The sequence below is a fragment of the Periplaneta americana genome, chromosome 3, assembly GCF_040183065.1.
Source record: "Periplaneta americana isolate PAMFEO1 chromosome 3, P.americana_PAMFEO1_priV1, whole genome shotgun sequence".
Taxonomy (NCBI): Eukaryota; Metazoa; Arthropoda; class Insecta; order Blattodea; family Blattidae; genus Periplaneta; species Periplaneta americana.
The window spans coordinates 99,292,085-99,304,113 of NC_091119.1; the positions used below are offsets into that span (position 1 = coordinate 99,292,085).

General features: G+C 33.4%; 1 protein-coding gene across 1 annotated transcript in view; it reads left to right on the top strand.

Annotated features, from left to right (window-relative positions):
* The window catches only part of LOC138696318 (FMR1-interacting protein NUFIP1-like), a 39,667-nt gene that overhangs the window by 20,469 nt on the left and 7,169 nt on the right, over nt 1–12,029 (top strand). Inside the window, exons 4-5 of the mRNA XM_069821112.1 lie at nt 2,283–2,410; nt 8,704–8,847. Coding sequence (XP_069677213.1) covers nt 2,283–2,410; nt 8,704–8,847 — 272 coding nt within the window. The remainder of the gene's footprint in view (nt 1–2,282; nt 2,411–8,703; nt 8,848–12,029) is intronic.

A 12,029-nucleotide genomic window follows, 5' to 3' on the forward strand; every position in this document is an offset into this window, starting at 1 on the left:
AGTTGATGATATTGGTGCATCACTTGAATGTTCTCCTAATAAATCTTTGTCGTATTGCACAAAAAGTAGGCATATCAAAAACTTCAGCCCATATGGCTTCTAAACTTTTAAAATTGAAACCTTATATAGTTACTATAGTCCAAGAATTACGGCCGCATAAGGACGAAAATCGAGTGAATTTCTATAATTGGGTTTTACAAAAATTGTTGATGGTATTGTTCATTTTCTCTGATGAGGCATGATTTCATTTACGTGGTTATATATGTTCAGAGAACAATAGATTCTGGTGCACAGAAAATCCGCGATTAATTCACGAAGTTCCCCTGCATGATAAAAAAAATTGGCATGTGGTATGCCATAACAGCAAATGAGTAATAGACCGATATTTTTTTTAGATACTGTAAATTCAGAGGAGTATCGTATGCAAATACTCGCACAGTTTTTTTTAACAGTTATCTGATAATGAGAGAGAACTTGCATATTTTCAACAAGATTCTGCCACAGCCCATACTGCAGGTGCTTCTTTGGAGGCTGTATTTTTACAGGGTTTTGGCATGCACGTTCCATAGATCTTGCCACGTACGATTATAATTATTATTATTATTTGTGAGGAACCCTAAAAGGTAGAGTCTATAGAAATAACCCATAAACCATCAATGAACTAAAAAGCAATATAAGAACAGAAATGAGAAAGATAACGAAAGAAGAACTTTTGCATGTATTCAGATTTCATCAAAAGATGTTGGGAATGTCTGAATGCTAATGGACACTACTTTAGATTATGGATCTAAAATGCTGCATTTTACCTCGTGCTCTACAGACTTGTTCCCACCCATGTTCTTCAGATCAAGCATGACGCTACCACACTGTACTATATAGACGTTTTAAGTTTGTTCTCATTATTTAATAATTCCTTTATGTAATTTATTCAATATTAATATCTTTCAGGTGAGATTATGTTGCATAGAGGAGATGATGATTTAACGAACTAAGTTGAATTGGTCATTAGGTTTGGTTCGGTTATAGCAAAAGGAATCGGACTTGCCTGAAAAGAGCTACATTAATAATATAACTCTATCCAACTACAATTGCTGATGATCGGTATTTTTTGTGTCTAAGGGTTCATATGCGGAAAGTGAAATGGGTCTTATTGAAGAAGCAGATAATTTTGGCAGTGTTAATTTTCGAGTGCTAAAAGAATAGCACACAATGCTATAAGGAGCATCACAAAGGAAAATGGGAAGAAAACCTGCGATAAAGTACGTGAAATGAGAAGTAAATACTGGTGAAGAGTTGATATAATGGAACACATTGAAAGTGTATTAATAAATATCGCAGGTCTAGTATCATAACTACTGTAGATACTGCAAATCTAATGTTTTGAGATAATTATTAAATAGCTTTGTGCATCCAACCTATTGTGTCATGCATAGTAATGCTGTGTACCATATTTTTTAATAAATTATTTTAACTTAAGAAACTGTAATGGATCTCTAAGCTTACTACTTAAATAAGCCACTGAAGTAGATAACTCAAATATCGAGTTACCTAGTTATAGTATTAGACCCGTGATATAGGTGTCGACAGTGATGATTCGGAGAATGAATGCTTGTCTCGTGAAATGATTGAAAACGCGTGAGATTTAACTTACATTATATCTGACATCACTGATAGCTCGACTGACACAGCTGATGAGGAAGGAGTGCAAGCTGTTCGATACGATTAGTGTAGAGTAAAAATGTGAATGAATGTTTTTTTATTCATCACGCGCGGAATTAATTCAGTGCAGTGTTCCATTTATCATAAAACTGAAGCTTACAATACATCCTGTTCCGTACCTCAGAATGGCCAATAGGATCACACCAAACTTACACAAGCTCCTCCCACGTGATTGGCAATTGTAGTTGAGTCGAGTAATATCTTTGTATAGTACCATTTTTATTGGATATGCTTGGATTTGAACAAGTGGGAAACTGATGAACTAACCATGTAGGCCTATACATTTCTAAAGTGTGTGCTATATAGTCCTGAAATTGAGTTTGGAAGTAGTAGCTTGTTTGAAAGCATTCTGCATCTCGATGTATCGCACTTCTTATTTGTAGACTTTATCCTGGGTTTGAACGTGGTCTCTAATGTGGGAAACTGATGAACTAACCATATATATATATATATATATATATATTTCTAAAGTGTGTGCTATGTAGTCCTGAAATTTGAGCTTGGAAATAGTAGCTTGTTTGGAAGCATTCTACACCACGATGTATTGCACTTCTTATTTATAGACTCTATCCTACTAAGGAGAATATAGCAAGGAGACATGCAGTTCAGGCAGAGAAGATGGAGAGGGGAGAGAGACTCAGTGAAAATAAGAGTCACTTCGGGAGAAATTCTATTTCAAGAAGGGGCACAGGTACACATGCATATTAATTGTATTTTGTGTAGGAGAAGATATGGATGCATGAAGCTCCTGATGTGCGTATAGCCAGTACATAAAGTGGAAACACTTCCATGTATTAGGCCTAACTTGTTTAAATTTTCCGAAAGTTCGATTTTCAAAATTTAGATGTAGGACTACTCGGAGGAGAGGGTTGCTTCTGTGTCTTACATACTTTCTTTTCATTTAAGAAAGTTCTGTTACTATGCACTGAAAATTAATTACAAATTACTGGTATCTCTAAACCCATATTTTTGGTTTCATTCTGGATGAGGTCAGTGGTTTGGTTAAAGTGGTGAAAATTCGAACAAGTCTCTCTTTGAGAAAAATTTAAAACTCGAATTTAAGCCCCATGTACATTATTGATTTAACATGTGAATGAACCTTGAGCATATTACATTAATATGAGAAGTTCAGTTCTATGACTAGCGATGCCCATTTTTATTTGTAGAAGAGGAGCAGTATTTCATTTTTTTTTTATATATAAAATCTGTTACAGTTTTCATAACACTTTTAAAAGAATTTTAATGGGAATAATTGCTGTCAAATTCTGAAAAAGAGTCAATATGGTTTGTAATGAATAATACTGACTTCTGACTTCCAAACTCGCAGGTGTTTGTTATGCCACTGTCTTCTTACTTCAGTTGCTATCCAACTCAATGTGGTTTGTAATGAAATTAATAATACTTCTGACTTCCAAACTCGCAATGTGCTTGTTCTGCTACTGTCTTACTTCCTGACTATAATTGTGCCTTGCCTCATGTGGCCTGCTAACTCTTTTTGGCTGTACCCATTTTTTCTTTCTGGAAGAGTTTATCATTGCATTATTTGTCTGATTTCTCTTTTGTGTTATTATTTTTTATGCGTGTTTGTCTATGCTCTGACGTGGTGAAATCTTACGTTGCACCTATAATTTCGCGTATTATTATGGATTTTAATTTAATATTTACTTATAAATGGCTTATAAGGACCCTGCAGGTTCATTGCCGTCCTCACATAAGCCTGCCATCGGTCCCTATCCTGTGCAAGATTAATCCAGTCTCTATCATCATATCCCACCTTCATCAAATCCATTTTAATATTATCCTCCCATCTACGTCTCGGCCTCCCCAAAGGTTTTTTCCTCCTAATATTCTTGCCAATAATTTGAAGAAATCCTCTTTTTTTAAAATTATTATTATTATTATTATTATTATTATTATTATTATTGTTATTATTAATTTTTCCTTTGAATACTGTGAAAATGTATAGTGAAAGTCGTCTGAAGTGGAAGAAGAATGAATTTCCCCATTATGTTGTACTTTTAGTTCAGTCACATGCCAATCTTTTGTCAAAGGAACTGGGTTTTGTTCCTGGCAGGTGCTATGATAGAGTAGTTGTGGGAAACAAAACAAATTTCTTCTTGCTCAGTTGTTTATAATTTACCATTACTGTAGCAAAATCTGGTTTTGCTAGCCGCCTATAATGGCTAGAAAGATCATTATGTACATGTTACTCCTGTACTGGTTGGATGATCGTTGACCTCTGTTGAGGCATGTGGACATGAGGCCAGCAGTTAACTGGTAGGCCTTGGCCCTCATGGTCTGTTGTGCAATGGATTATTATTTTTATTGAATATTGAAATAGCAGGAGAAGAATTTTAACAAAAAGAATGCACTTGGGTTACTTATATGGGCCTATTGTTCTTCCTCCATATTTTGACATGGGCGAGAAATAGCCGGTAAATTTTACCTGGAGCCACATTACTCAGAGACAGGGTTCTGTTAATGCCATAAATAGTTGACGCATCTTCAGCTTCAATTTCTTTCATTGTTCTTAAAAAGTCTATCACTCTTGAATGGCTGTAAAACTGCAAATAACTTAGAAAAATAGCTGTAGCTTACAGAATTGCCCCCTGGTTGAATTTAATTCCATTATTAAATGCTTTGATTACTTATATTTGAAATCTGTCTTAATACATTATGTGAAATTGAAGAATACTGGTAATCTTATTAGATAAGAAGGCAAACACATTCTTGAAATATAATGAGTTTGATAACATGTCATCTGTCTGCTTAGGCTAGAAATATAGATGTATTAAAACATATAAGCTGCTTGTACACAGTCAAATTTTCTTTCAATTCATTACTTTACAAGAAAACTTGCCAAAGATTTTTTTGATAAGTTGCTGACTGAAAATTATACAACTGTTTTTATATTATATATTTATATTGCCAAAAATTGTCAAAGATTGATCAACACTGAAAAAAAAAACTTGCCAAAGATTGATCAATACTGTATTGAAAAAAGATTTTTCAAAGACTGTTTCATATTGCTAAAGATTGATAAGATTTTAAAACATGTGCTTCAAGTTTATTGTAACTTATGTAGGCTTACCTACCAAACATTGCCATATAAATATGTAAATCCTTTGGAGAATAACTAGGCTATAGAAACATTATTTGTAGTACTTACCTGTACAATGCACTAAAATGAAGAATATTACGATTGCATATTGTTTTAAAACGAAAAATATTATAGGTTATAGCTTAGAATCTTCTTCATTAAAGAATGCATGTATTTGTATTAACTGGATATATCTATCTTCAGTTTCCTCATACTCGTTTTTTTCTTCATTTTGATGTAATATTCCACAGAACCTACGGTATATAGGCATGGGTTTAATTCATTTAATTGAAATAACTAACAAACAACTTTTCTCGGCAAAGATGTCATGGTTTTTTTGTGGTTTTTGGCACAATATTATTTTCGAATTCCGATGCCCGATTCCGTCAAAGAAATGTCAAGTCTTTGATCAGTTAGAAAGTGTTCTTATTTACTTTCGAGACAATAACAGACTTATATTATTTTAAGCGATTTGATGGTAAAAACTTACAAAGTGTTAGAAAGTCTTGTGACATGTTGAAATGTCATTTGCTAGTGATAAATTAGCACTATGTTCTTTAAATTATTAGAGTAGCAAAAGTCTTACTTGCCAGACCAGGTGAGTTATATATTGCTTTGTGGATCAGCCATTAGTTTGTAATTTAGTTGCTACCACTTTACTGTTAAATTACACAAGTGTCGACCTCCATAATAAACATATGCCAATCTCCTTTGATGCTATGATTCGTAAGCAATAAGTAGAGGACGGATGTTGATGAAATGTCATTTTTATTTTGTCTTTTAACGATGCCCTTTAATACAGTAATTCTTTTTATGATATAACAAAACAAAATATACTATTTTTTATTTTCAATTTTTTCACATTTATACAATAGATCTTTTTTGTGCCCATTAAAAATCATTTTCTCTACATCTTATTTTGTAGCAATTTTTTTAAATTTCATTTCATTTTATTTTAAGCAGTTTTACATACAAATCATAGTTGCTGCTTTTCCACTGATTAATATTTTACTTTGCTAAGAAAACACCTTCATTCAGTACTCAGTGATTCTATAAGCTGACAAAGGATGAGGAGAGGGTAGATTCTGCCTGGAAATACAGAGTTCACTGCACCCTACTACTATTGTTCATCTCTTGGTTACAAGCTAGTGGAAACTCAGTCGTGGAAGTTGGTTTAAAATGTCCTTTATGTCAAGGTTGAGGAACAATTTGAGTGGGAGGGGAGGACAGTGGAAAAAGATAGAATTTAAAAATGTTCACTTCTGATTAGTACTGATGTGCAAAAGAAAAAAAATCCTGCTTTAGGACGAGCTTAATCTGTAGTGTCATTGAAGGTTTCAATAATTAAATAATTTTTTCCTTCTGAGTATGAACTATATTAGATTTCAAAAAGGCATATGACTCGGTTAAGAGGGAAGTATTATATGATATTCTTATTGAATTTGGTATTCCCAAGAAACTAGTTTGATTAATTAAAATGTGTCTCAGTGAAACATACAGCAGAGTCCGTATAGGTCAGTTTCTATCTGATGCTTTTCCAATTCACTGCAGGCTAAAGCAAGGAGATGCACTATCACCTTTACTTTTTAACTTTGCTTTAGAATATGCCATTAGGAAAGTTCAGGATAACAGGCAGGGTTTGGAATTGAACGGGTTACATCAGCTTCTTGTCTATGCGGATGACGTGAATATGTTAGGAGAAAATACACAAACGATTAGGGAAAACACGGAAATTTTACTTGAAGCAAGTAAAGCGATCGGTTTGGAAGTAAATCCCGAAAAGACAAAGTATATGATTATGTCTCGTGACCAGAATATTGTACGAAATGGAAATATAAAAATTGGAGATTTATCCTTCGAAGAGGTGGAAAAATTCAAATATCTTGGGGCAACAGTAACAAATATAAATGACACTCGGGAGGAAATTAAACGCAGAATAAATATGGGAAATGTGCGTTATTATTCGGTTGAGAAGCTCTTATCATCCAGTCTGCTGTCCAAAAATCTGAAAGTTAGAATTTATAAAACAGTTATATTACCGGTTGTTCTGTATGGTTGTGAAACTTGGTCTCTCACTCTGAGAGAGGAACATAGGTTAAGGGTGTTTGAGAATAAGGTGCTTAGGAACATATTTGGGGCTAAGCGGGATGAAGTTACAGGAGAATGGAGAAAGTTACACAACGCAGAACTGCACGCATTATATTCTTCACCTGACATAATTAGGAACATTAAATCCAGACGTTTGAGATGGGCAGGGCATGTAGCACGTATGGGCGAATCCAGAAATGCATATAGATTGTTAGTTGGGAGACCGGAGGGAAAAAGACCTTTGGGGAGGCCGAGACGTAGATGGGAGGATAATATTAAAGTGGATTTGAGGGAGGTGGGATATGATGATAGAGACTGGATTAATCTTGCACAGGATAGGGACCGATGGCGGGCTTATGTGAGGGCGGCAATGAACCTTCGGGTTCCTTAAAAGCCATTTGTAAGTAAGTAAGTAAGTAAGAGTATGAACTATATTGGATAAATGCATGTAAACATATTATTGCCACACATTATGTAATACATTAATGTTTCTGTTAAATTTTTTGCTGGGACATTTGTAGGGTTACCAGATACTCTTGGGTTAAAAACAGGACAAACTGGTTCAAAAAGCAGGACACAAAAACTTATGTAGATGTCCTGTTCCTTAGGACGTTTTTAGATACAAAAGTTAAATTTAAGCTGCAAAATTGATATTAGGCCTATTCCTTAATTTGCGTAGGCATAAATTAAATAATTATATGTGCAATACAATAAAATGGTTAAAATACAGTTAGAACAAAAAAGTACAATTACAGTACAGTACCTTTCAGTGCTGTATACATGAAAAACACGACCAATTTTTATTACCAAATTTTACATATAGGCTTAATTAGAAAAACTACTTCACTCATCATATATATACATATTTGCAGACTGTGAATAAAACAATGGTTTTCACTACATTTGGAACAATAATTTCGCATGTTTACAGTTTTACTGATGCAGATTTTCAGGTGGAAAAAAGAAATTAATTTTGGCTTAACATCGTGTTACTGATGGTGCAGCAGAGTATGCTACTGTTTATGCATGTCTGTCGACTGAATTTATGAACAATTTGTGATAGTATTCCAAAAAGAATACTGACCAGTGATGCTAATACCTGAAGCACTATTGTACCGTTGAAGTGAGTTCAGTCTCTGAATAAAATATATGGACGAAAAACTAAATGTAATTATTGAAAGTTAGATGATTGGGACTTTTTCATAAAAATACGGACATTTAATAAATCTTAAAAAATAAATACGGACAGAAGGACAAACACTCAAAATACAAACATGTCCTGCTAAATACAGACATTTGGTAACCCTAGACATTTGCAATTCATGGAATAAAAATTAACATAATATTTTTAAATTATTTATTCTTATTTTGTTTGAGAATTTGTATTAATTGAGAATTACTTTTTAATAGAAGAAAAACAGAAACAAGAGAGTGATTTTGATTGCTTTTAGAAACTATCTGCTCTTTTGTGTTCATTATCTGTCCATATACAGTCCCCTGCCCTAATTTATTAACTTCTAAGGTGATAGTTTTTAACTTAGGGCATTTTATGGGTCATTTTCCAGCTATTTTTAGATCATAAACATCCATCCCCTAATAATAAGTAATCTTGTGTACAGTTCATAGCTAAATATCTGAAGGGTTAAAAGTTTTTCTGTACAGCATATTTTATGTCAACCTTTTTTACAACCACCTTATGTCTTTTAATACTACAGCTATACCACGGATTAGACAACAGCACCTCTATTTTCTGTCAGTCTATGAATTGTTTAAGCAGTCTGTTGTCTCTCTTTCAGGTCGCATGGTGAGGGGTAGGAGGAGAGGTAATCATCATTCCTTCAGGAAGAGTGTTTCAGATACTAGCAGAAATTGGGTGAAGCAGGAGTTAAGCGAAGAGGAGGAACCTGTGCAGAGGAAGCTTCCTCCATTCCTGGGAACAGGTACAATATTCTGTGCAAACTGAATTAGTTGGATATGATATTTAAATTAGACCACAGAGTCATCTCTCCAAAGTACCATCTCTTTCTCACCAATTCTATTGATGCTAGATAATTGCACAATTTATACAGCATCATTAAGAAACTGATCAAAATGTTTAAACTATATGTAAATCTTGTATGCCTTACAAACTTTAATATGCATATCTTGGCACATAGGATGTATTATTACATATTAACTGAATGAAGAAGGAATCATTGTTATTTACAATTAATATGTTTCATTCTTACGAAATTTTTAACGTGAAGTGCCTTATGCATTTGACATTGGAGAAATCTTCTGTTACACAGTGACCTTATCCAAGCATGCAAATGATTAAGAGCTATAGAGTGTTCCACTCAAGCCTTGAATATGTACAGTAAATGTAAAAGCTTAATGAAATATTCAACTTAATTTCAATTTAATAAACGATTAACCATACGTAAATGGGGGTAATCAATAATACTTAATTTGACATAACTGTGGTATCAGTTTCCAAATCCAATTCTCTGTAATGACGTATTATTCATTATAATTTCAAAAAAAAAAAAAAAACTTATTGGCATTATAATGATGTGTGAATCGTTTCAACTACCAATTGCATGTTGTCTCGAGACAGACCTCATGGAATGAAGTAATTAATTAGAAGTCTCTGCCTGTTAAATTTAAATATCGGGAATATAGAGACAAATGGAAAGAATTATCAACATTTTATTTCAAATTCCAAGCATCCTTACAATCCCAACCATGCTCACAATAACTATTATGGAACAGCATAAACATTATGCAATTATAGGGATTTGATGAATCCTCTTGTACTTCTCTTATTGCATTTTATCATCACTGTTAAGAGATTACATTATTCGTTAATTATCTCATTTGGCACATAAGTTACTTAAGAGCTCCATATGTTCAGAGTGTATGAAGGGCTTCATGGATGAAGGGCCTATCCCACTCTTCCGTTTTTTTTTTAATTAATTTATTTATTTTTATTTTTTTGTGCATTATATGATAGCAGGCACCATCTAGTGCAGTGGTGACCAACTCGTGCTCCTGCTCTTTGTGCAAAAACACTCTTAGCTGTATACAAGCAATATCATTGAAGCATCTGTGTCTCCATTCCTTCCTCCACTACAACTCTACCTTGCTACATATGCTATTCTGTACTGCGTGAAAATGGTATTTACGTTTCATATTTACTAATTTTTATTAGTTGTAGAAGAATAGCATGAAATCTAAAATTAAATATATGGAAAATGTGTTCTAATGAATTGACAAATAATTAAGGCATGTAATTACTAATTTTTATTGCAAATAAAATTGTGTATAGACTATGACTTAATTGTAATTGCATCACATGACACACAGAATTTCGTTACGTTGTGTATGCCAGTACTAAATAATTGAACATTTAATTTGTTGTTATTTGTTACATAGATTAACATTTAATGTTAAAAAATGCTGTTTCATAACATTCCATAGATCATGTATACAACCATTCATTGGCGGTTCGTGTCTAAAATGACTAGGGGTTCACTACTTTTATGATATTACATAGTTTTCCAACAATTTAAACAATATCTCATTTCTGAAAAATTAAAACAATACTACAGTTCTTTAAAGTAGATAATTACCTTAAAATGAGTCATGATGATGATGATGGTGATGATCAATTATCATTCTGTCTTTTAATATTCTGCCTGAAAGCTGAGCTAAGCTGTTGCCTAATTTCTATTCTTCCAAGGACTGATAAATCTAGGCAAGCATTTTTATGAGCAATAGATTTCTCATGCTTCTTAATTTTCTGTGTCAAATGGCTTAAATCTGGCACACCAGTGCTTGTCCAGCTCGTTTCTTTACCCTTAGCAAGTAGCAGGCACTGGAAACAAATTTATTTGTAGATTCATAACCCTAAATCCAACTGTTTCATATTTTTTTTTACATTAAAAGCCCTGCAAAATATCTTATCTTGGCTTGTTTGTGCTTGCTTTAAATCGAATTGAGGTAACAGCCTTCCAAGCTTCTTTATTTTACACTTATCTTCCAAGATTAAAACTGAAAAATTAGTTTGTAAAAGATATTGAACACTATTCCTTTTCTTTGGAAATAAATACTGGTCATTCATAGATGAATATATTAAGACTAAAACACCAAGAACGACTAAAAGGACATTTAAAAGATTGTAAGAAACCACTAATAAATTCAACAATCAATAACACACATGTACACATGCTAAAAACATGATCTCAGCTACATATTGAAGCTGACTTCCACTTTGGATCACAAAGTCTTAGTTTTCACCAGACCATGTTGGCTGTCTCACAAATACATGACTAGAGATGTCGCCATGTAACTTGTCCGCAACACAGAAACCAATTTCTGGTCAACCATTCCTATTACGAATATGCTACAGTGAAAATTAAGTGCCTGCAATTAATAAACTCCATGTTCGTCTAGTTGAAGACATTGATTGCAAAGTCGATAAAACCTCTTTGTGGCGGATTTTGCGAAATTTAGGCTATAAGTGTAAAAGAACTGAAGACAATAGGACTGTCCTTAGAGAGAGAAGGCATTAGATTTGAAAGGACAAAGTTTTTGGACAGATAATGCAATACAGACAAAAAAAAAAACAGACTGATAATATACATAGATGACATATTAATAGTGACCATGCACCACCACTATCTTGGGCAGATAAATCAGGTAAGGGTTTTCGTGCTCCTTTTTCAAAAGGACCTGGACTTGTGATTGTTCATGCGGGAGGAGGGACTGGATTTGTCCCTAATGCTCTTCTTCTTATATTCAAGTCGAAGACAAAATCAGGTTATTATCATAACATGAATGCAGAAAATTTTATGAAATGACTGAGGAAATATCTGATCGCAAATTTACCACAATCACCTGTTCTCATAATTGACAACACTTCATATCACAACGTTCAAATTAATCCTGCTACTATTTCAAATACACGAAAAGGGAATATGGAAAAGTGGTTGCAAGATAGAAACATTTATTTTCCACCCGAATTTACCAAATCTGAACTATTTGACATCATTAAGAATTACAAACCAAAGTTCACTTTGTTAAATGAACTTGGACATTCTGTTTGAGACTTCCAGAATTAAATTCAAATGAAAGCATATGG